Here is a 27,202-nt window from a genome sequence, read left to right as displayed (position 1 = left end):
AGAGCCATCCTGTAAAAATCAAAGTGAGTGAGGAATTACAGAAGCCTCAGTCAAATTATCAGGGGACTGCAGCCTGGGCCAACCATCTGGCCGCAACCCATGAGAGTCCAAGTCAGAAGTAATTGGCTAAACATCCAATTTCCTGCCCTTCAGGAACTATGAGATAATAACTGCTTATTATTTTAACCTGCTAAGTTTTGTATTGATCTCTTACATAGTAAAAGATAACTAAAACACTTACTTTTTTGAATTTTGAGCTAATGGGTATACTAAAGAGAAATGGCCTTGTAATAATAGGAGAGTAGGGTTCTGGTCCTGGCTAGGCTTACTTCCCTGGATAGACCTGGACCAAATACTTTTATAGAGCCTCAATTTCCTCAGTGCAAAGATGAAGCTGAATTCCTAATTCCCAAAAGCAAGATAAGGTTTAATCTAACTAAAAAAAAAAAAAAAAAAAAAAAAAAAAAATGTTAGATGATCAAATGCACTGGAAATTTTCAGGGTTAAAGCAAATTAAATGGGCTTCCTTAAGAATTTTTCATATCCTTCGATGTACATTATTTGTATATACTAGACAGATTTTCCACTATTAACGGACATATTCTTTTCTAATGCTCCTAGGACTGGGGTTCTAAAACTACTCTGTGAAATCTTTAACCTGCTGAGAACATAGGCTTTGATAAGAACAACACTAACTGTGTAAACCTGAAAAGGTTATTTCTTTCTAAGCCTCAGTCTGTCCAATTATTAAATGGCAAATCCTTTGAGAGTATGTACCTTGTATGCTGACTGTGAGGAAGTAAATGAAGCATCCCTGGGAAAGCACTTGGTATAACATGTGCTACTTAGTAGCACTCAATATATGCTGAGTATTACTATCAATAAGGATATTTGATAATTACCCAATTTGAAAAGAATAAAAAACATTGGTAGCTAGATGCAGTAGCATGCACCTGTAATCCCAGCTATTGGGGGTGGGGGGGTGAGGTTGGGGGGTGAGGAAGGAGGACCATATGAGCCCAGGAGTTCAAGGCCAGTCTGGGCCACAAAGAAAGACCTGATACCAACATAGCAGCAGCAATAACATCAAAAAACAATATGAATACAATATTTTTAAATGTATGGGAGCCAGGCATTCTTTCATACCAATACAATGAGGATAAACTGATACTCCCTTGCTGGAGGACAATCTGATAATGTTTAAGACCAAATAAGATAAACTTTTTGGCCTAGCAATTCTACTTATTAACTAATCCTCAAGAGTTAATCTGGTAGGTGTGCAAAAGTTAAACATGCAAAATGCACAGTGAAATATAGTTTATAATAGTATATTCCAAATAGTGAATATATGAAAATAATCCATATATTGATTCATTTGATTCTGAAACATCCACGTAATAAATATTATGAAGTCACTAAGAATAACATAAGTGAACTTACTAAAATGGAAATATTTCTACAAACTGTTGTTGAAAAGGTTACAAAACAATATAATCTTTTTTTAAATGAAAATAAGTAAATACAAATATACACAGGGAGAATAATATTGGGAAGGTACATGCCAGTTTCTAGGGACTGGCTTTCTCAACAAGCCTATAGCCAGACTTCTTGTACAAAAGGAATATTACTTTAATTAACATGAATGAAACTTAGAATAATACTTACATCAACTGCAGCATCCTCATCATCTGAATCTTGAAGACCAAGAGCCGCTTTTTGTAATTTCTTTCTCTCGTTAGCCAAAGCTTGTTCGGTTTCATCAAATTTGAATCCCTTACCAGAGAACCCACTACTCTTTTTAATTATTTTTCCTTCCTTTCAGAGAAAAATTTTAAAAATTAGAGATTTTGAATATTTTCTAAGGTGGTACATGTCAACGTAATAGAAATGCTTCACCTAGCCTATAAGAAAAACTAAGAACTCTACAGGACTTCACAAAACACTAAGTTCAAACAAAGCCAAAGGACTGTTTTCACTTTTTCCTCTTTAAAAATAAATAAATGAAAACAGTTCCATCAAGATGTGCAAGTATCAAGTATTCACAATTGTGATTTGCATAAAAGAAACACAAGTTAAAAAAACTCACAGCTTTCTGTTGATCTTTGAAATCACTCCAAAGTTTCTCTAGATCAGGAGGCACTGCAGTCCCTGACAATTCAAGAGCTTTAATTATGTCACCAGCATAGCGAGCTTGATCTTCTGTGATAAAAGTATAGGCATATCCCTGATGAATAATGAAGAAGTAAAATTAGACATTAGTAAGACAAATCCTACTTATTAAAAGATAAAATATGAACCACCTAATGAATACTGAGACTGACACCAATACTAAAGAACTTTAAGGACCACAGAGTCCTATTAAATTCTTAAATAGTTCAAAGGAAAATATCTACATTCAACATTTAAAAATAAAATAAGCAGGCTGGGTGTAGTTCAATGGTAGAATACTTGCTTAGAATGTGCAAGGTCCCAAGCTCAATGCTCCCGGTCCCCAAAGATACATAAAGCAAGAAAATTTCTAATTTCTTTGTGAATAAGTAAAAAATATAAAAACTGAGACACATATATAATAGAATTACCATATTAATTTTCTTTAATATAACATTTTATTTTTCTCTTTTTTGCTTAATATCATCTTTTTACTACCTGCTATACCACTTCAACCCATTTTAACTTCCTAGGACACAGCATTCTGTATATTCCTTTAAGACTAAAGAGGCTAGGCGCAGCAGCTCATGCTAGTAATCCCAGAGACCAGAAAGTCTGAGGCAGGAAGACAGCAACTAACTAGTTGAGGCTAACTTCAGCAATTTAGCAAGACCCCTGTCTCAAAATACAGAATAAAATAAAAAGGGCTGGGCATGTAGCTCAGTGGTAAAGTGACTGTGGGTTCAATTACCAGTACTGCAAAAGAAAAAAGAAAGATAAAAACGTGTATGTGTGTATAACACATTTCATTATATACACAAATTAGTTGTTTACATATATTTATTCATTTTTATAACTATTTTGCAAAACAAAACAGTTCTATGATCTCCATGAGATTCTCTAAAGCCCAGGGCTTCTCATGCCTCCATCAGCATTTGGTGTAGGCGAGAAAGACTGGAGTGGAAGTAGAAGAGTAGTAGACTATATTCAGGTGGTCATCTTCACAAATACACTGCCTCCAACAGTAACCTATAAAGGCATGGTTTAAGACTTTACTTTAGAAATATCTAGTCAACACATTTGACCCATGACCACAGGAAGAAATTAAAAAGAACGTAAAAGAGACTGAATTTGGCCCCCAAAAGGCTAGAGTTTTTAGTACTTGATCTTTAATAGAAAGTTTACCAAGTTCCCAAAATATCTCAGGTTTTTAAAAGAATAAATGTCATTACAGCTTATGAGCTATGAAATCTTGGGCAAGTGACTTAAGTTTTATGAGCCATAATTTTGCATCTATAAAATGAAGTCATTATCTACCTCAAAGAGAAGTTTGGAGAATGAAATGAGATGATATATGTAAAGAATTTAGGATACTGCCTGGCACATAAGTATACCATAAATGTAAGCTACTACAATTAACAGTAGTGTTACTCCATTATGCAATGTCCAAAGTTGCAAAGTCAAATATGTCAAAATCAATGTCTCCAATAACAATATTCTGATGCCTTCAAAAAGAATGACTTATGGTCACACTGTTACCAGAATACAGTGAGTCAAAAAAGCAAGTAACAAGGTTGGGAATGTAGCTCAGTGACAGAGCACTTCCCTAACATGCACAAGGCACTAGATTTGATCCCTAGCCCAGTTTAAAAAAAAAAAAAAGGGCAGGGGGAAGACAAACATATATATCTATGTGTGATGTGTATGTGGATAGGTTTATTTATAATCTCATGTTTTTTAAAGAAAGGGCCATGAAACATCCCATACTATATACTTACGTATGTGCATATACAAATTGTTAGTTAGACAAGGGTGAAAAAAACTAAAAGGAGACAAAACTGTTAACAATATCTAGGTATCTCATCATTTCAACAAGACTTAGGCATATATATATATATATATATATATACACACACATATATATATGTATATATATATATACACACACATATATATGTAATAACATATATTACATACATATATGTAAGTGATTAACCTCATCCATTCCCCACACTGTGATAATCAAGGATTTTTAAACTGTTGCCATAACTCCTGTTAGTAACTCCTTAAAACACTAAAGAAACACCTATATTGTAATATAGAAGAAATGAAGTATTAAAAAAATTCCTTTTACTTTGTTGCCTGCTCTTCCAGTCCGTCCTGCTCTGTGTACATAATCTTCATAATGATTGGGGCAGCTGTAATTTACTACAAGAATCAAATGTTTCACATCTAGACCTCGGGCAGCAACAGAAGTAGCCACAAGAAGTTTGCAGGTCCCATTCTTAAAGTCATTTATAATGCTGTCTCTGTCATATTGATCAATACCTGCAAGTAAAGAGAAGAGCTATAGAACGTGTTCAAATTAAATCTCCCATTCCCTTTGACAGAGAAAGAATCTAAATGTGGATGAAAGAATAAATCAACAGACTAAAACAATTCCATGATGAGCTGGGTGTGGTTATGCACACCTGTAACCCCAGCAACTTGAGAGGCTGTTTGGGATGCAGTGAGGCGGAGACTTCAGGAACACGTAAGAATTCAGAATCTCTACAATGTATTATTCACAAAGTCCAGTGTATAAACAAAATTACTAGACATACAAATAGAAAAACAGAAAACAAAATCAAGAGAAAAGACAATCATTAGAGACTGACATCAAAATAATGCAGATGCTATATTTAACGGATTTTTTTGAAGTACCTATAACAACAATGATCAAAGAGTTTTTAATGCTCATAATGAATGTCTCAAAAATCTAATCAGAAAAACAATATAAGAGAACCCACTGGAAAGTTTAGAACTAACAAAATACATGCATGAGGCCCTTGGTTCAATACCCAGCGTGTTTCTCTCTCTCTCTCTCTCTCTCTCTCTCTCTCTCTCTCTCTCACACACACACACACACACACACACACACACACACACACACACACAATACAAGAGAATCAAAAATATATTCACTGGGGCTGGGGTTGTAGCTCAGTGGTAGAGCACCTGCCTCGCATGTGCAAGGGACTAGGTTCAATCCTCAGCAATACATTAAAAAAAAAAAAAAAAAAAAAAAAAAAAATATATATATATATAAATATACAAATACAATGTGTGTGTGTGTGTGTGTGTGTGTGTGTGTGTGTGTGTGTACAGGGTAATAGCTTAGTGGTAGAGCACTTCCCTATCATGCATGAGGTCCTGGTCTTGATTCCTAGCACCATAAAATAACAATTGAGGCTGGTGTTGTGGCTCAGTGGTAGAGCACCCGCCTAGCATGTGTGAGGCACAGGGTTCGATTCTCAGCACCACACATAAAAATAAACAAAAATAAAGGTCCATCAACAACTAAAATAAATTTATAAAATATAATAACAAAATATCCTCATCAGAAGGACTTAACTGCCTATAGATTAAAAATGATGAAGAAAACCAAAAATAGTCAGTGGACCTAAAGATAGAGGAAAAAAATTACCCAATCTCAATTACAAAGTGAGAGAGGCTAAAAAAAGACTGAATAAATCACATGTGAAATCATTTTAAAAGGTAAAACATACAAAATTGGAGGAACAAAAAAGAGGAGAGAACGGCAGGAAAAAAAATGAAGAAATAACAAGTCATGAATTTCCCAAATTAGGTACAAGACATAAATGTAGATTCTAGAAGCTAAATGAACAAAAGAACACACACAGGGCTAGGGATATAGCTCAGTCGTAGAGTGCTTGCCTCGTAAGCACAAGGCCCTGGGTTCAATCCCCAGCACCGGAAAAAAACAAACACACACACACACACAAAGGAAATCATTCATAGATACATTTTTTTTGTGGGGGGCACTCAATCACTAAGCCACATCCCCAGCCCTATTTTGTATTTTATTTAGAGACAGGGTCTCACTGAGTTGCTTAGCACCTTGCCATTACTAAGGCTGGCTTTGAATTCTTAGTCCTCCTGTCTCAGCCTCCAGAGCTACTGGGAATACAGGTGTGCACCACTGAGCCCGGCCATAGATACATTTACTATATGATCCAGGAATTCCATCGTTGGTTATCTAGATTCACATAAAACTTTTACTTGAATATTTAACAGCGGCCCCATTTAATTTTAAAATCTAGAACCAACCAAAATGTCCTTAAATGGATGAACAAGAAGTGGTACAGCCAAACAATGAATACAAAATAAACAAATACGGCAATAAACAAAATGAGGTAGGCAACAACTTAGATGAATCTCAGTTATTATGTTGAGTAAATAAAAACTAACTTGGGGCTGGGGAGATAGCTCAGCCGGTAGAGTGCTTGCCTTGCAAGCACAAGGCCCTGAGTTCAATCCCCAGTACCACAAAAAAAAAAAAAAGAAGAAAAAAGAAAAGAAAAAGAAAAACCAACTGCAAAAAGGATATGTACTGATACTACTTAGAAAAAAAAAGAAAATAGCAGTACCTCCAGCCACAGCAAACAAAAGAAAATGAAACAAAAAACCCACACAAAACAAACAAAAAGGCTACAAGGGTTGCCAGAGGGTACAAATCTTTATAGGAACAAGATGAGAGAGTTTTGTGGGGTAATGGAAAAGTTCTGTATGCTAATTATGGTGTGTTCTTTGGGGTGGTTAAAGCAGACAAAATCCAAGTAACAGCCCAGGTGTCCTGAAGAAATAACTATAATATTATTTAGCAATAAGAAAAAAGAACGGACACATGCAACAACATGGACAAATCTTAAAAAGCATGTGCTACCTCATAAAAGTAACAGTACATATACTGTATGATTCCATGTCTGAAACTCTAAAACAGATAAAACTAATCTATATGAAAAAAAAAGTTTAAAGTGGTTGACTCTTGTTGGCAGGAAGAGGGATTAACAGAGAGAAACTTCTGAGGTTATATCTTAATAGGCTTTGCATTTCACAAATTATGTGCACTGATGAAAATTCATTAAATTCATACACTTAAGATCCATACATTTCACTATATTTCACATACAGTTTTACTTTTAAAAATATTTTAGTTGTAGATGGACACAATAACTTTATATTTGTTTATTTTTTATGTGGTGCTGAGGATCAAACCCAGTGCCTCACACACTGTAGCCAAGCACTCTACCACTGAGCCATAAGTCCAGCCTATATATATATATATATGTATGTATTATATATACATACATATATATTTTTTGAAAACAATTTTGAAATAGTGTTAATGATATACTATTGAAGTAGAACTGCTGAACTGATGCTACAAATATATTAATAAAATTAATACATATTAATAAAATTTGATGAGTTTTATTAATAAAAATGAATGGATAGCTAAAGATGTGATAGAGTTTTGTTTTTTTTTTTTTTTAAATGTTAACTATAAGGCTGGAGATGTGTTTCAGTGATAGAGAGTTTGCCTAGCAGGTTTGAATACCAGAAGAACACATATATACACACACAGAGGTTAACGGTGAGAAACTACTGTTAGACATAAGGGTGTTTACCGTATTTTTTTTTCCCAGATTTTTCTATGTTTGAAAATTTTGGTAATTAAAAATTAGGAGAGTTAGGTATGTTGGCTTGTGTCTATAATCCTAGCAACTTGGGAGACTGACGCAAGAGGATTCCAAGTTTGAGGCCAGCCTGGGCAACTTAGCAAAATCCTGTCTCAAAATAAAAAATAAAAAAGGGCTGGGGATTTAGCTCCATGGTAGTGCCCCCTGGGTTCAATCCCCAGTACTGACAAAAGCAAAAAAAAAAAGTGTGTGTGTCTCTGTGTAACATATACATACATGGAAATAGTCTCTTCTTTAAACTTGCTTTCCCTGGAAGTGACGACTGCACTTGTGCAGCCTTCCTGCTGTCATGATCAGCCTGGGTTGATCTCAAAACAAGGAAAAAAAGAAAAAAAGGACCAAAAAAAACCCCTCCAACTTCCAAACACATGAGCTAAAACCATAAAACTTTTAGAAGAAAAACAAAGGATAAAATTTTCATAACCTTGGATTTGGCAATGATTTCTTTGATAAGACAACAAATACATACACAATATGAAAAGTAAACTAGGATTCAAAATGTACAACTTGTACTCAAAAGACTAAGCACAGTCTAAGGTGGCAGTGTAGAAACTAAACATTGGTGATGCTGAACCCACTCATATGGTACAATCTGGAATCATCTGGCTTTGGGATTTCCTGTTGTGGAAACAATAAAATTTTCTCACAATTTAAGGCAGTTAAGTACATATTTTGTTATTTGTAAAAAACAAAAAAATACTAATCGTGCATGTCAAACACCTCAAAGAAGCATTCTGCCCTCTAGAGTCTCTGTTCTTGTACACCATAATTATGAAGAGGCAGAAACCACTGGAATGCTTTCCAAATTTAATTTACCATATTACATGCAAGGATGCTTTAAAGAAGAAGCTTAATTATTCAATGTTAATGCAAAATTGAAGAAATAGATGACTGACAAAATAGAATTTTCAGTCATGGTTTAATCAAAATATTTTCAGATATTTTCTTTCATTTTTAAATCCACTTTAAGTGAGTGTTGGCATGTGATAAGTAAAAAATATAGTATCAAGAACCACATGTTCTTCATGTAATTTGTTCATAAACTACAATTGTCTTGTTCTGACAAATCTCTTAATGAAAAAGTCAAGCAACCGTGAAATGTTTTGACTGTGGTACTGAGAAATTTTTCTCCAGTTAAGAAGGCTAACAGTGGGTAGAACACACAATGCACACTCCTATTATCTCCCACCACTTACCCCTCCCCCTCTAGACCTGAGCAACTACAGGCAGTTCTGCAGAAGACAGTCCTATATATTTAAGCTTACTCTTCATTATACAGAATAAGCAGAAATAAAGAGCTATTAAGTCATTAAATGCTAGTTTTATCAAATAAGCTGGCTCTTTATGGAGCTCAGTCTTGAAAGAAAGAATAAAAATATAGTCTGCATCCTCACAAATGAACATATTCAATATATTCTCTCTTGTTTAGTCACATTCCAAAGTCATCAGCATCTTTAACAATTCTAATAATCCTTGGAAGACGGACCACATGTTTTGATGTTTGTTATTTCTTTCTTCTACAAAGGTAAAAACAACAACAAAAAACATGCATTTCAGATATGTGAACACCCACACTTCTCAATATTGCCAGCACACTTATGTAATATATATAAAATTCCATCTGCACATTAGAAATTTCATGTTTACACCTCTACCACTTCTTTAAGGGTCTTAAAATAATTTCTACATTTATAAACATCTAAATCAACTAGGACTTTATTTACTTGTACATGAACAGAGTTTAGTAAGAAGATATAATCAAATCAAAACTTCTACTTTTCCTTCATAAAGATTCAGAACAATCACAACTAAGAAGTGATGTGATAAAACTATCTCACCTAACATATCATTCTTTTATGTGCAAAATGGAAGAACTAATTTCGAGGCACAAAACATACAAGGACAAACCAGTTTTAATCAAAACATTTAAAATTTAAAAGTACAGAATAACAAGCAGCAGAAAGAAAATTGTCATGGGTGAGAAACCTAAGCCCATGTTTCAAATGTATGAAACAACAAAATTCTGGACTAGAATCTTTGCTGCAAATAGAAAAAAAAAATTAAGACAAGGATGCCAGTATGGCAAAAATTAAAGTTATATGCATCAATATTAATTACACTAGTTATTTGAGACTAATTTAAAAAATAAATGTAGTGCTTTCTATCTAGAAAAAGTAAAAGTATGAAGAAAGTGAATAGACTAGAATTGCCAATGTTAAGGGGAGAGTGTGATGAAGGATTTTTAGACCAGTGAAACTATATTGCATGATACTGTAATGATGGACAAAAATCAATATAAATTTGTCAACTCAATAGAATGTACACCATCAACAGTAAACCCTAATGGACTATGGACTTTGTATGACAATGATATATCAGTGTAGGTTTGTTGATTTTTTTAATTTTTGTTTTGGTTTTTTTTTAGTTGTCCATGGTCCTTTATTTATTTATTTTTTGGGTACTAGGGATTGAACTCAGAGGCCCTCAACCACTGAGTCACATGCCCAGTCCTATTTTGTATTTTATTTAGAGATAGGGTCGCACTCAGTTGCTTAGTGCTTGCCGTTGCTGAGGCTGGCTTTGAACTCATGATCTTCCTGTCTCAGCCTCCCAAGCCACTGGGATTACAAGCATGTGCACCATTTATATGTGATGCTGAGAATCAAACCCAGTGACTCATGCATGCTAGGCAAGTACTCTACCACTGAGCTACAACTCCAGTCCCAGGTTTGTTGATTTTTTAACAATGGTACCATTCTCAAGTAAGGATTTTAATAGTGAGGAAGGCTGGGGGAGGGGTGGAGACATGTGAGAACCCTAAGTTCTCAACCCAAAGTTCTGCTCAACTTTGCTATGAAACTAAAACTGCTCTTTAAAATAAGTAAATGCAAAAAAGATCAAATTATAATGAAAGGCCTTGGCATACAAGACATAACAGACATATAAACCAATGGAAATGAACACAGAGTCCAGAAGCAAATCCTCACAAACACAGTCAATTAATTAACAGGGTACCAAGTAGCCAGATGCAAAAGCTTGGACCCCTTCTTACACCATATACAAAAATTAAATAAAAATGTATCAAGTTGGGTATAATGGCACCATATTTCCAGTCATTTGGGAGGCTGAAGTAGGAGGATAACTTGAGCCCAGAAGTTCAAGACCAGCTTGGCTTGATTTCAAATAAAAGAAAAAAAGGACAGAAAAATCCCTCCAAGTTCTAAATATGTGAGCTGAAACTATAAAACTTTTAGAAGAAAAACAAAGGGTAAAATTTTCATAATCTTGGATTTGGCAATGATTTCTTTGATATGACAACAAAGGTACAGATACAAAAGGAAAAGTAAACTGATTCAAAATATAAAACTTTGGTACTCAGGAGACTGTATCCAAAGAGAAAAAAATTCTCAGAATGGGAGAAAGCATCTGCAAATCATACAGCTGGTAACACATTATCATACAGAATATAGCAAAAACCAAAACAAGTCAATTAAACAGTGGATAAAGGCCTCAAATATACATTTTTCCAAATAAGATATACAAATAGCCATGACATAAAAAAGATGTTTAACATCACTTCTTCTTAGAGAAGTACAAATCAAAATCATGAGATATGCCATAATGCCCACTGGTATGGCTATTATCAAAAAAATGGAAAACAGCAGGGAATAGTGTTGTACACCTAAAATACCAGCTCAGGAGGCTGAGGCAAGAGGACTGCGAGTTCAAAGCCAGCCTCAGAGAAGCAAGGCACTAAGCAACTCAGCGAGAACCCATCCCTAAATAAAATATTAAAAATGCACTGGGGATGTAGCTCAGTGGCCAAGTGTCCCTGAGTTCAATTCCCAGTTCCCCCACCCTGCCAAAAAAACGAAGACAACAAGTGTTGGCCAAGATGTAGAGAGACTGGAACGCCAGTACACTGCTGGTAGGAATATCAAATGGTAGCATCATTATGGAACTCAATTTAAAAATTTCTCAGAAATTTAAACACAGACTTACCATATGACCAAGGAATTCCATTCCTAGGCATACATCCAAAGGAACTGAAGACATAAGAGGATACCTGTACACCACATTCAGTGTCAACATACCTAATAGCCAAAAGGAGACTCAGGTCTCTATCAACAGATGAATAAAGAAAATGTGGTATATAAACATAATGGAATATTATTTAGTCTTAAAAGGAAATCTGAGCCAGGCACAGTGGAACATGGCCTGTAATCCCAGTGACTCAGGAGGCTGAGGCAGGAGGATTCAAAGTTCAAAGCCAGTTCAGCAACTTACCAAGGCCCTAAGCAATTTAGTGAAACTCTATCTCTAAATAAAATATTTTTAAAAAAGGCTGGGGATGTGGCTCAGGGGTTGAGCGTCCCTGGGTTCCATCCCCAGTACCAATAAATAAATGGTAAATTTTATGTAATGTATATTCACCATAATCTTTTTAAAAAAGGAAAATATAACTCATTTTCAAACATTAAAAGTTAACTAGCCATGTTGGTGATATAGTTCAGAGGTAGAGTGCTTACCTAGCATACATAAGGTCTTGGGTTCAATCCCCAGTAGAGCAAATAAATAAAACAAATGCTTTTACAAAGTTAAATGAATACAAGCCCATTTAATTTTATCCCATAGGAAGCCAGGTATGGTAGACTATTCCAAAGATGACAGCACAAGTATCTCCTGCCCACATGATCTTCTGCATGTGGTAAGATACTCTCTTGTTAAGAGGTGAAGTCTATATCTCCATCCCCCTAAATTTGGACCAGTCTTGGAACTATTTTGACCTACAGTATATGGAAGAAGTAAAAGCTCTGTTAATTCCCAGGACTGTCCTTACTGGCCTGCCAGCTTGTGCTTCTTGCCTCTTGGGCTTTATAAAACCTAACAGGCCAAAAGAACACCTGGCCAATAGCTTGACTAATCTCCCAGTTAACAGCCAGTGCCAACTTGCCAGCCATGTAAGTGAGGCAAATTGAAAGTAGATCCCAAGCCCCTTATTCAAGACCCAAATGAGCTACAAAGCCATGAAACACAAACTAGATGTACATTCTGCCCAAATTGCAGAATTATAAGAAAATAAATGACTATTGCCTCTAAATTCCAAAGTAGTACAATACAAAACTATATAGTCAGAATACCTAATTGAGGGTAATTAAAACTGTACCTGTTCCACATGTGTTCTAAGCCCCATGTATACATAACAATGCTGAAGTTATACCTAAAGTCACACAAAAATCCAATGTATGCCTGTCTCATTTACTTTTTCTGATTGTTGATCTCAGAAAGCTTCTATGAGTAAAAATGGAAATACATAATATAAAATTTAATTCTAAATTACAGAGAACAAAGCAAATATTATTATTCAGAAAACAGCACACTGCTTGGCAAGTTAAGTATTTAAAACCATGTGTGAGTAGAATTAAACATTACCTCCATGAAGAGACATGCAAGGGTAAGATGCTCTCATTAAATCCTTCAATAGACCATCAGCATGCTCCTGTTTATCCACAAATATAATGACAGATCCTGATTCTTGATAATGGCCTAGAAGCTCAAGTAACTTCAAGAATTTCTTTTCTTCTTCAATCACAATCTAAAAACACCAAATTGCACCAACTTATTGGAGTAAAAATGTAAAATACTTCCTTTAGACAGAAATACTCATTTAGTTTGTGATGAATAAATACAAAATAATACCTTTCTATATTTTAAGGAAGAGCTAGAAAAATGTTGATTTTAACTGGAAAACAAGTAAGTTAAATTAAAAATTAAAAAAAAAAAAAAAAAAAAAAAAAAAAAAAAAAAAAAAAAAAAAGGAATTAGCCTGGAGCGAAGGTGCACACCTATAATCTCAGCAGCTCGGGAGGCTGAGACAAGAAGATGAGACAGGAGGATTGTGAGTTTAAAGCCAGTCTCAACAAAACCAAGGCACTAAGCAACTCAGTGAGACCACGTCTCTAAAACAAATACAAAATAGGTTTGGGGATGTGGCTCAGTGGTTGAGTGCCTGAGTTCAATCCCTGGTAGCAATAAAAAAAAAAGAAAGAAATTCTAAATCTTCATGGAGTAACAGGTTTGCAAATACAAGCAAGCAATCATGTGTTTACTCATCTCTTAACTTCATAAGTAATCAAAGATTAAGATAGGTGTGTTACATTTCTATTTTACCAGTCTCCCATTTCTGGAGAAAGAAAATAAAAAGAGCAGTTTAAATAGTGAGTTCCACATAATCAAATAACCTGGCAAAATTTTAGAAACTATCCAGCTCACAAACGATGATTCTAAAAAGATCACAAATGCTGCCTAAACATCAAAGAAACTAGGGATTTCCTAAGATAGTACCCACCACTTGTTGCTCCACATCCGAGCAAACCACACTTCTGCCTCCAACCTGTACTTCAATGGGCTTACTCAGGATTCTGCGAGCCAAAGCCTCCATAGCTCTTGGGAAAGTAGCTGAAAACATAACCGTCTGTCGATCAGGACGGACATTATCCACAATGCGCATGACCTGAGAAAACAACACAAATAAATATGGTTAAGTGTAGTTTCCAAAGCTCATACAATGTTAAAGTCAAGTAGAAGAAACTTTTGAGACCAACTATTTCAGTTACTTTTAAACTTGTTATCTTAGAATATCACAGTTCACTTTATTCCCCTAATTTGATGTTCTCCATTGAACCATCTCAAGAAATGACAACTGCACACTTAGGTCGAAAGTCTAGATGTCATCTATAAACTCTCTCTGTCACTCATCTCATCATAATCCATTAACAAATTCAGTTAGTCTCATCTTCAAACTATATCTAGGATGTAACTAATACTTACAGTTATCACCATTTTCCTTCATTTATTTAACCCATTTTTATTGAGCACTCAAGTATCAGGCACTGTTCTAAGTGCAACAAATACACACACACACACAAAAGCCATCCGTAGTGGCACACACCTGTAATCCCAGAGAGAGGAGGCAGAGGCAGGAGGATCTTAAGTTTGAAGCCAGCCTCAGCAACTTGAGTGAAACCCTGTCCCAACATTTTAAAAAATTAAAAGAACTGGGGATGTAGCTTAGTGGTAAAGTACCCCTGGGTTCAACCCTCAGTTTCAAACACACACACACACATACACACACACACAAAAAGAAAAGATGGCAGAGTGGATGCACCAAGAATCTTTCTCTCTCTCTCTTTCTCGACAACTACTTCAATGGCAGAATCTGTACTGGTTTTTTGAGTTCTGAAAGTTTACAACTTCCAGGGGAGGGTTTGGAAGGTAAACTATGGATATTTTTAGCTTTAAGCACAGTAGTAGTTGTATCTTATGCCCCCTGCCCCACTGCACACAGGTCCCCTGAATATGTTCCTGGAGCAGACTACACATAGCTTTTTGGAATCCAGAGTTGCCAAAAATCAAGGATATGTGCTCTGCCAGCTACTTTACATCACTAAGGTAGAAACAAAGAGGCAATTTCTGTTGTTCCACCCATCCCCTCCAACTGCTGTGAGATCCTCCCCTTACAGCTGAAGTGAATTCCAGGAGATTTTAAAGTTCAAGACCCACTTTTTCTTCCTTTCATTGTTCTCCTTTTCCCCCTTTAGCACCCAAACATTAAAGATTAGAATATATAAAAATAAATAAATGAATAAAACAAGATTAGGACATTCAGTCAGCATAGCAGGGCATGCCTGTAGTCCCAGATATTCAGGAAGGACTTGAGCCCAGGAATTCAAGATTAGCCTGGGCAAAATGAAACCCTATTGCAAAAAAAAAAAAAAAAAAAAAAAAAAAATAAATAAAAAGACTAGGACATTCAAAACCAACCAAATACACAGAGAAAATTAAAAAATGACCACATATACTCAGGAGAAGGTACAAGTGCAGAGAAGACACGAGAAGACCTTAAGTTTATGCCTCAGTCTAACCCTTGGCACAAATATAGAATATAACAAAAAAAAAAAAAAAAAAAAAAAAGTAAACCCTAGGGAGGGAGAAAAATCTGATTGCTAGAGTTACCATATTATTAGTTTCAAATGTCCAGTTTTCAACAAAATCTTGCAAGATACACAAACAGGAAAGTACAGACCAAAGGAAAAAAATTAATCAACAGAAACTACCCATGGAGATGACCCAGTGGCAGATCTACTAGATAAAAACTTTAAAACAACTGTCTTAGAAGTAATTAAAAAAAAACAAAAAACAAAAAACTATAGGAGCTACTCATGGTAATGCATTCCTATAATCCCAGTGACACAGAAGGCAGAGGCAGGAAGATCACAAGTTCAAAGCCAGTCAGAGCAATTTAGTAAGACAAAAACTGTCTCAGAATAAAGTTTAAAAAGGACTGGGGATGTAGCTCAGTCAGAGCACCCCTGGGTTTAGTCCCCAGTACCACACAGATACACACACGTACACACACAGATACACACACCAAAAAAAAAAAAAAAAAAAACTGCAGGAAGATAAAGAGAAAAATCAAGAAACCAATGCATGAACAAAATGCAAACATCAAAAAAAGAAGAACCTAAAAGAAAACAAAAAGAAGCTATAAAGTACAATGGATGAAAAATTTACTAGTCATCTAGGCAGATCTGAATGCAGAAGAATGCATCAATGAACTTGAAAACAGGATAATGGAAAGAATTAAATCTGAGAAGCAGAACAAAAAAAAAGATTTAAGAAAAGGGAGAACACATGGAACCCCTGGGACACCATCAAGCTGACCAATACATACATTATGGGTGCCCCAAAAGAAACGAGATAGAAAGGCAGAAAAAAAAATTTGAAAAATAATGCCTGAAATATCTTCCCAAATTTGCCAAACACAGTGATACTTGCCTATAATGCCAACGACTCAGGAGGCTGAGGCAGGAGGATAAAAAGTCGGAGAACACCCTAGGCAACTCAGCAAGACCATGTGTCAAAGTGAAAAGGGGCTGGAAATGTAGCTCAGTAGTACAGTGCCCTAGGGATAAATCCCTAGTCGTATAAAAAACAAATTACAGGGGCAGGGGTTATGTCTCAGTGGTAGAGCACTTGCCCGGCATGTGTGAGGCACTGGGTTCAATTCTCAGCACCACATATAAATAAATAAATTAAATAAAGACAACTAAAATTTTTTTAAATAATAAATAAATTAAAAACAAAAACTTCCAAATTTAATGAAAGACATGACTTTAAACATTCATAAAGTTAACTGAAGTCTAAGTAAAAGGAACTCAGAAAGACACTCACTAAGATATACCATAATCAAACTTTCTGAAGACAAAGACAGAAAATTTTGAAAGCAACAAGAAAAAAGGAGCTTGTCACCTGTAAGTGAACTTCAACAAATTATCAGTAGATTTCTCACCAGAAACTTTGCAAGAAGTCAGTGGACAGATAATTTCAAAGTGTTGAAAGAAAATATTGTCAACCAAGAATCCTGTAGGTAGCAAAATTGTACTTTGAAAGACACACCCAACAAACAGGCTCAGTGGCTCAAGCCCATAGTCCCAACCACTCAAGAGGCTGAGGAGTGAAGATCACCTGAATCCACCAGTTGGAGGCCAGCTTGGGCAACATAGCATCATTCAGGCTCAAATAGGAAAGGAAGAGGAAGAGGAAAAGGAAAGAAGGGAGGGAGGGAGAAATAGAAGGAAAGAAAGGATGAAAGAAAAGAAACATCATAATCAAACTTTCTAAAGACAAAGACAGCTAATCTTGAAAGCAACAAGAAAGAAGGAACTTGTTACATACAAGTAAACTTCAACAGAAGTATCAGTAAATTTCTCACCAGAAACTTTGGAGAGAAGTCAGGACAAACAACACAAAAATTAAAACACTCCCAAATAAACAAAAGCTGAGGGAGTTCATGACCACCAGGTCTGCCTTGCAAGAAATGCACAAGGAAGTCCTCAAGGTAAAATGAAAAAACACGGGACAATAACTTTCAGGCAAATGAAGAACTAAAGAACTCAAAAAAGGGAAGTATGCAGGCAGCTAGCTAGGAATACTAGTATTATATTTTTTGGCAGGGGAACTGGGGATTGAACCCAGGGGTGCTTTACCACTGAGCTACATCCCCAGTCTTTTTTATTTTTTATTTTGAGACAGGGTCTCACAAAGTTTCTAGGCCTCACTAAATTGCTGAGGCTGGCCTCAAACTTACCATTCTCCTGCCTCATTCTCCCATGTGCACCATAACACCTGGCCATTAGTATTATCTTAACAATTTTTTGTAACTACATTTTTTGTTTTCTTCATAAAAAGAAGAACATATTGTAAATTTATTAATCTAAAAGCTAGTACTATGTAACTTCACTTTGTAACATTGTTTTCTATATAATTTAAGAGACTAATGCATTGAATAGAACTATTAGCTTATGTTTTGAAGCACACAATGTAATTTAATGGCATCAACTGTAATATAGTGACATCATCAACTGTAATAGGTGGGGATGGAGTTATAAAGCAGGTTTCCTTTTTCCTGGTTTTTTTTTTTTTTTTTTTTTTTTTTGTGGTGCTGGGGATTTGAACCCAGAGCCCTGTGCTTGCAAGGCAAGCACTCTACCAACTGAGCTATATCCCCAGCTAAAGCAGGTATTTTTTATGTTATTGATGTTAAGCTGATACAAATTAAAATCAGTGTTATAATTCTAGGATGTTCGGTATTATCCTCATGGAAACCACAAAGAAAATAAATTAGATTATACACAAAAGGAAATGAGAAAAGAATTTAAATATTTCACTACCAAAAATCAACGAAAGATAAAAGACAGTAATACATGTAATGAAAGACGAACAACTATAAGGCACATAAAAAACAAACAGTAAAATTAAAGCCCTTTCTTATTACAAATTACTTTAAATGTAGTTGGATTAAACTCTAATCATAAGACATAAAATGCATAAAAATATGATCCAACAATATGCTGTCTACAAGATATCTTAGATTTAAAATGCAAACTGAATGCAACTGAAAATAAAAAATATTTCAGAGGTGGCTGTGTTAATATGAGAAAAAATAGACTAAATGAAAAAAGGTTACCACAGACAAAGGATAGTATATTAATAAAAGGTCTGATATAGCTAGAAGATTCAACATGACACATTTATGTAAACTAACAAATAGAAAGGATATAAAAGGAAATTGGACTTAATACAATAAGCCACTAGTCTAACAGGCATATACTGAATACTATATTTAAAAAAGCATACCCATTCTCAAGTACACATGGGTATTTCCCAAGATAATATGTTAGGCCAAATTAAATCTCAATAGATTTTAAAAGAGGGGGTGAAGTTCAGCGGCATAGTATGTCTCTAGGATACAATATGTATCAAAGTACATTCTGCGATCACAATGGGATATTAGAACTCACTAGCAGAAGTAAAACTGGAGAATTCACAAATTTGTGGAAATTAAACACATTCTTGAATCACAAGAGGAATGAGAAAATGTGATAAATGAAAAGGAAAATCCAACATACCAAAAATTATGGGACCTAGCAAAAGCAATGCATAAGGGGCAAGTTTGGGGGTTAGGGGTGCTGGGGATATAACGTGCATGCTCTACCACTGAGCTATACACTCAGCCCCGAAAGAAGAAATTTGCAGCTATAAATGCTTAGATTAAAAAACAACAGGCTGGGTGAGGTGGTGCATGTCTGTAAACCAGGGATCTGGAAAATTAAGTCAGGAAGATTGCCAAATTCCAGGTCAGTCTTAGCAATTTACTGAGACCCCCAGCAAGACACAGACCCTGTTTCAATATAAAAAATAAAAAAGATATGAGAGATGTAGCTGAGTGGCAAAGCATCCATGAGTTCAATCCAGGACCAAAAAAAGAAAAACAGCCAGGCATGATGATGCTTGCCTGTAGGCACTACTTGGGAGGCTGAGGCAGAAGTGTCACTTTATCCCAGGAGCTGGATACCAATCTGGTCAACACAGTGACAGCATGTCTCAAGAAGGGGTGGGGGGGGGGAACATACCAAACCAATAAGATAATTTTGCAACTTAAATACCTAGAAAAAAGAACAAACTAAACCCAAAGCTAGCATAAAGGAAGAAAATAATAAAGAGCAGTTTAAAAAAAAAAAAGTTTAAGAGGAGAGATCGGTGAATTAGAGAACAGAATAGAATAGAAAAAAAGAGAAAAAAAAAAAAAAATCAATGAAACCAAAAAAGATGGTTCTTTGAAACAAAACTGACAAACCGTTAGAAGAGAGAGGTTAAAATTACTAAAATCAGAAATCAAAGTGGGGACATGACAGAGTCTACAAAAATTAGATTATAAAAGTGTACTACAAATAATTATATATCAACAAACTGAATAACCTCAACGATATGGACAAATTCCCAGAAACACAAAACCTACCAAGACTGAACAAACAAGATCTGAATAGCTACAACTACTAAGGAGAATGAGCTGCTAAGCAAAAATATCTTCCCATAAAATAAAAGCTCTGGACCTTATAGCTTTGCTAGTGAATTCTACCGAAAATTAAAAGAACTAATACGATTTATTCTCAAACTTTTCCAAAAAAGTAAAGAACACTTCCTAAATCATTCTACGAAGCTAGCATTACCCTGACACCAAAGCCAGACAAGCATACTACTATACACCAATACCTTTATGAACACTACTGCAAAAATCTTCAACAAAATAAAAACAAACTGAATTTGGCAGCATATTAAAAGGATCACACACCACAATCAAGTGATATTTATTTCTGGAATGCAAGGATAGTTCAAGATACAAAAAACAACTAATGTTAATATATATCATGTTAACAAGAATGTTAGGAGGGAATAAAATCACATGATCCTTTCAATTGATGCAGTAAAAACATTTGACAAAATACAACACCTTTTCAGGCTAAAAACACTCAATAAACTAGTAGTAGTATGGAAGCACCTCAACAAAAGAAAACTCATATGAAAAACCTACAACATCATATTTAATGGAGAAAAACTGAAAGTTAAGATCCAAGTACACAGCAAGTATGCCCATTCTCACCACTTCTATTTAACATAGAACTAGGACAGGAGTTCCAGGCAGAGGAGATAGCCAAGAAAAATAAAGGCAACCAAATTGGAAAGGAAGAATTAAAACTATCTGTTTATAATTAATCTTAAATGTAGAAAACCATAAAGATTTCACTAAAAAATGAGTTCAGCAAGTAGCAAGGCACACAGTCAACCCACAAAAATCATTTGCAAATCTATACACTAAAAATAAATAATTTGAAAAGGAAATTATAAAAAAAATACTATCTACAATAACATCTGAAAGAATTTTAAAAAGAAAGAAAATGGAGTTGGGGGATATAGCTCAGTGGAAAAGTACCTGGCATGTATGAAGTCCTAGGTTTCATCCCCAGCACCACAAAGAACAAAAAAATGAGAGAGAGAATAAAATACTTAGGTATTAATTTAACCCAGGAGGTAAAGATTTAAGATGAGCTGGGTGAGGTGGTACACACCTATAATCCCAATGGCTCAAGAGGCCGAGGCAGGAGAATTGTGAGTTTAAAGCTAGCCTTAGCAATTTAGTGAGGCCCAAAGCAATTTAGTGAGACCCTGTCTCAAAATAAAATATAAAAAAAAAAGGACTGGGGATGTGGCTCAGTGGTTAAGAACCCCTGGGTTCAATCCCCAGTTCAGGGGGGAAATAAAAACAGACTTTTAAGATGAAAACTACAAAATATTGCTAAAATAAAGACATAAATAAGTGGAAATACACTCCATGTTCACAAATTGGAAGACAACATTGCCAAGATGTTAATACTACCCAAAGAAATCTACTGATTCAATGCAATACCTATTAAAATCCTAATGACATTTTTTACAGAAATATAAAAACACAGACTGAGGATGTTACTCACTGAAAGAATGTCTGCACATGAGAGACCAGGTTCAATTCCTAGCACCAATATACACAAGAAAAAGAGAGAAAAGAAAGCTAGCTAGCTACCTCATCCTACCATTGGGATAATAAAGGGAACCTGAGAACCAAAACAACCTTAAAAAAGTACAAAGCTGGAGCCTGGCACAGTGGTGTACACCTGTAATCCAATAGCTTGGGAGATTGAGGAAGGAGGATCACAAGTTCAAAGCCAGCCTCCGCAATTTAGCAAGATCCTAAGCAACTAACTAAGTGAGATCTTGTCTCGAAAAATAAAAAGGACAGGGGTTATGGCTCAGTGGTTGAGCCCCCTTGGGTTCAATCCTTGGTACAAAAATAAAAAGAAAGCTAGAAAACTCAACTTTCCCAATTTTAAAACTTGTTACAAACTTACAGTAATCAAAACAAGTGTAGTACTAACATGAAGAAACACATATAAACCAACAGAATACAAGAGAAAACCCCAAAATAAAGGCTTGCATATATGATCAAGTGGTTTTTTTTTTTTTTTTTGGTGTGGGGGGGAGATACCAGGAACTGAACCCAGGGCGCTTAACCACTGAGCTGCATCCACGGCCCTTTTTATTTTGAGACAGGGTCTCCCCACATTGCCTAGGGCCTTGCTAAATTGCTGAAGCTAGTTTCAGACTTGTGATCCTCCTGCCTCAGTCTCCCATTGCTGGGATTACAGTGATGCAACATCACGCCTGGCCCTCAAATGATTTTTGACCAGAGTTTCAAAACCACTCAAGGAGGCAAAGATAAAACTTTCAAGTAAGGGAAAACTGGATATCCACATGCTGGAATGAAACTGAACATGAAACTAGCAACATGTAAAAAATTAACTCAAAATGGATTAAAGACCTAAAGATAAGACCTAAAATTATAAAACTCTTAGAAGGAAATGTAAGAAATCCCAACTCTCCCCCAAGTCTTCTTTCCCAGTCTCAGAACTAGCAGACTCCACTCCAGGCAAGCTTGGCTAAGACTTCTCTGGGGAAAACTGCCCAGCTCAAGATGATAGGCAGAAAATGCTAACCTTGAAAGGTCTCTAACTACAAAACACTACCAGATTACTACAGTGAACCTCAAAGTCATTGGGTCTCATTCTAGCACAAGCTTTGAAATTACTTTTGAGGTCACCAATTCCCCACCCCTTTAATGTAGGTAGGTAACAAGGGATTACCACAGAAAGCCTCTAAGCTCACAGACCAAAACATAGAGAAAATCAATTTGGAGACTCTAAACCTATAAGCAGAACAAATCTTTTAAAATGAATTAATAAAGAAAAGATTTAACTCTTAGGATACAGAATGTTGGGACTCCCAACACAAAGGAGAAACAAAGGGAACCCTCATAATGATGAAGTTCACCAGATGACAGCTATTTAGAAAAACAGCACAATGAACCCTGACAAAAACAGGTCAGATAATGTGATTTTTTTAAGAAAATCTGAGATCCTCCTACCTCAACCTCCTGAGATGGGGTTACAGGTGGGTGTCCCCACATCCTGCAAGTCCAGTCAGGACAATTTCTTTTTTCTTAATATGTGAATTTTTTAAATTGGTTAAGTTATACATTAGGATTTACTCTGATATAATTATAAAGGCACAGAACATAATTTGCTCTAATTCAGTCCCCAGCATTTCTCCTTTACCTCCCTTTTTCCCTCACTCTGTTTGCTTCCCTCTACTGATCTTTCTGCTATTTATTTATAGTTTTGTTTTGTTTTATTAATTAATGTCTTGTGGCTAATAATGGTGAGTTGCACTGTGGTACATGAATATATGTATACAGGAAAGTTAGGTCAGATTCATTCCACTGTTCTTCCCTTACCCCGTCCCTCCTCCCTCTCCTTCAATTCCCTTCCTCTACTTCACTGATCTGATCTTTCTTCTATTTTAATAGAATCTCTCCCCCACAAAGGCTATTCTCTTCTTTTTTCCTTTATTTTGGACTAGCTAATGCATATCAGAGAAAATATTTGACCTTTGACTTTCTGGATCTCAGCCAGAGGAAATTTTTATCAAAATATATACTGTGTTTCTTTTTGGTACTAGGGATTGAACCCAGGGGTGCTTAACCATTAAGCTACTTCCTCAGCCCCTTTTATTTTTATTTTGAGACAATCTCACTAAGTTGCTTAGGCTGGCCTCCAACTTGTGACCCTCCTGCCTCAGCCTCCCGAGCTGTTGGAATTATACACCTGGCTTCAAAATACATATTAACATCACAGGGACCATTTTTGTGATTAATGGGTTAAACTTTTAGAGGATCTTTAAAATAAGCATATGACAATTACTTAGAGTCTGAAGAGTATGAATCAATGAAAATTGCTAATTTTGCAATTTAAGAGGTAGGACTTATTAAATGTTAGCCTATGAGTGTGAAAGGAGATAGAAGATAATAGGATATTTTTAAAACAGCAAAAGTGATATTGATAGGGTGTCCTTAAGTTGCCGAGAGTCCTACAAAGCTGCTGAGGCTAATCTTGTTGGGATCCTCCTGCCTTAGCTTCTCCAGAGGCTGGGATTACAGGCACGTGCCACTGTGACCCATGAAGAGTATTTTCTTTAATTGTCTTTTTCAAGAGTTCGTTGGTTAGGTAGGCACAGTGATGTATGCCTACACACTCAGATACCTGGAGACTGAAGCAGAAGGACTGCAAGTTTGAGGCCAGCCTCAGCAACTTTGCAAGGCTCTGTCTCAAAATAAAAAATAAAAAGGGCTAGGAGTGGAAGGGTGGTAGCTTGAGACAGACATTATTACCCTATATACATGTATGAAAAAAATTATTTTTAAATAAAACAAAAATTTAAAAGGGGGAGACTAGGGGTATAGCTGAGTGGTAAAGTGCTCCTCAGATCTATCTCCAATATAAAAAAACAGACCCCCCCCCACCCACAAATTTTTTTTTCTGGTTCATCCACTGATTTTAAGGTGTGGCATGTATTAGAGAAAAGAATGTAAGTAGGTTTAGGAGGAGAGACTAAATGGCACTTGTGTGCTTTTTGCTAATTTAAGAAAATTTGTGGAAAATAAAATGCTTAAATATAAGTTTCAAATATTTTTCAACGATTGAAAAGGAATAAGTTGATAGGAGAAAAATATGGTATGCTCTTTTCTGTGTATAGTACCTAGAAACAACATACTGGAGATATATGTTACTGCAGTCTGAGATTATAAATTTTTATTAAAAAAATATGACGACTCACATTGCTCTTCTTAAATTTCTACTACCTTTCAAAAATGTGTTTCTAAGGCTGGGGGTATAGCTCAGTGGCAGAGTATTTGACTAGCGTGTACAAGGCCCTGGATTCAAAATCTAGCACCCCTTCCCTCTAAAAAAAAGTTTTTATAAATTTCTATCACTGAAATTTTGCATTTAAGCAAACTGCATATAAGAGATATATAAAAACCTAAGCTGGCCAGGTGAAGTGGTGCATGCCTATAATCCCAACAGCTCAGCAGGCTGAGGCAGGAAGATCTCAAGTTCAAAGCCAGCCTCAGCAAAAAGCTAGGCACTAAGGAATTCAGTGAGACCTGTCTCTAAATAAAATACAAAGTAGGGATGGGGATATGGCTCAGTGGTTGAGTACCCCTGGTACTCCCCCCAAAAAAAACCTAACCTGGACAATGCTTTGCACCTAAGTTTTTATGTTTGGAAAATGTAAATATCACATGCTACCTAGATCATAAGGGTAGTTAAAAGCAGCAATTAAAACAATTTGGGAAGACAATAACAACTAGAAAATATGAAAGTTTAAGGTTAGTACTCTAATTCTAGTTTTTGTATTTTTTCTTTTTAGATATACATGACTATAGAATGTTTTACTTGTTATATGTACATGGAGTATAACTTACTCTAGGATTCCATTCTTGTGGTTGAACATGACGTAAAGTTACACTGGTGGTGTACTCATATATGAACATAGAAAAGTTATGTCCAATTTATTCTCTGGTCTTTACTCTTCCCATCTCCCCTCCCTTCCCTTCATTACCCTTTGTCTAATCCAATTAACCTCTATTCTACCCTCCCCCCACTTATTGTTTTAGCATCCACATACCAGAGAGAACATTCAAACTTTGTTTTTGGGACTGGCTTATTTTACTTAGCATGACAGTCTCCAGTTCTATCCATTTTCTAATTCTGGTTTGACTAAAGATGATTTTAGATTTCTAAGGAAAAGTTACACAAATACTGCCTGCGCAAGTTTTATAAGTAATTTGAAACATAAATATCTATTTCAATTCCATGTGTCCCTAATATTTCCAGGCAACAGAAATGTGTGTGAATTTCAGAAACCACATAAATATTTCATTCTTATGGCAGTTACACAGTTATAATTACATTTCAAAACATTTAAGAAACTTAACAATTACCTGTGGCTCAAAACCCATGTCAAACATTCTATCTGCTTCATCCAAAACAACATAAGTCACTCTTCGAAGATTTGTGACCCGACCTAAGATGAGAAGAAAAATAAAAACAAAAAGAAAAACTAAAAATCAGTCCCAATTCATTTTATGACCACCAAGAACTTAAAAAACTGTAAAGGGAACTAAAATGCCTGACTTAACCAGAGGGGTAGGTTAGGTATTTTTAAACAGTGAAAAGAAATTTTGGTCTACAATATCTTAATCTAGTGACAAATACTTTCTGACAATGGGTATATGAGGCCCTTTATTTTGTCAAACTCGTCTCTTGCATACCATCATAGGGCCTGAAGAACCTGTAAAATTCAGAAAACAGCCCTCTCCAAAACACATCATAAAACTAAGACTGAGATGAAGCATCGAGCCACATCAGCCATTATTTGACAGCATCACCTAGAAAAAAACATATTAGAGATTACAGCGTATGTGTGGAAAGCAAGTTCCAGTGCTAACTACTTCAGACGCAGAAAATTTCTCTTAATCTTACTTTATCATCTACTTCCATATAGTTAGAAGTTCCTTAAATGGGCAGGTCAAATCATTAATGAGAAGCTATTTAATGTCATAAGTAACTAATATATTACACAAAAACTTTAAATACAAAATACATTATATAAATACATTTTTCTATACAAAGATATAACTATAATTGTATTTAAACCAGTAGATTCCTGGTTTCTTAACCAGTGAATGGTAAATATACAGGAATCTCTTTCGAAAGACTTTAATATAAGCATTGCTATCAAATGTTGAATCAATCACCTGGCAAAACACATATAAAATAGTTATTAAAGATAAACCAAAAAGGACAGATAAAGGAAAAAGGTAAAATTAATCAAGATGAATTTCAGGAGATTTAATTAATGCAGCATTGAGAAAAAACAAGGGATTATTTAATCAGCATTCATCCCAAAACTTTTCATATGCTAAACAAGCACAATGACTTATCAAACAATTTCAACGTCACTTTGCCAACTTCATGTAGAATTAGAATTAAGTTCATACAGAAATTCAAGCAGAATGCTATTAGAAACATGCATTACTCAGCTTTTATTATCCTATTATGTATACACTGAACACTATGGAAACCTTTGAAAACATTTTCATCAAAAAATAGAAATGAGCCAAAATAAGTACTTCCTAATATTTAAGTATTTCACACTAACATTTGCAGCCCCAATTA

The 27,202-nt window shown here is 35.3% G+C and overlaps 1 protein-coding gene across 5 annotated transcripts in view; it reads right to left on the bottom strand.

The window, feature by feature from the left end:
• Positions 1–27,202, bottom strand: part of DDX46 (DEAD-box helicase 46) — a 77,306-nt gene that overhangs the window by 26,922 nt on the left and 23,182 nt on the right. For all 5 annotated transcript variants that reach the window (XM_079145333.1, XM_079145331.1, XM_079145332.1 and 2 more), the window contains 6 exons: positions 25,966–26,048; positions 14,041–14,205; positions 13,125–13,287; positions 4,283–4,476; positions 2,087–2,224; positions 1,666–1,815 (listed from right to left, as the gene is read on the bottom strand). In XM_079145333.1, the coding sequence (XP_079001459.1) occupies positions 1,666–1,815; positions 2,087–2,224; positions 4,283–4,476; positions 13,125–13,287; positions 14,041–14,205; positions 25,966–26,048 (893 nt within the window). The remainder of the gene's footprint in view (positions 1–1,665; positions 1,816–2,086; positions 2,225–4,282; positions 4,477–13,124; positions 13,288–14,040; positions 14,206–25,965; positions 26,049–27,202) is intronic.

Source organism: Sciurus vulgaris, assembly GCF_902686455.1.
Source record: "Sciurus vulgaris genome assembly, chromosome: 6".
Taxonomy (NCBI): domain Eukaryota; kingdom Metazoa; phylum Chordata; class Mammalia; order Rodentia; family Sciuridae; genus Sciurus; species Sciurus vulgaris.
This window is presented reverse-complemented; position numbering and strand designations above follow the sequence as displayed.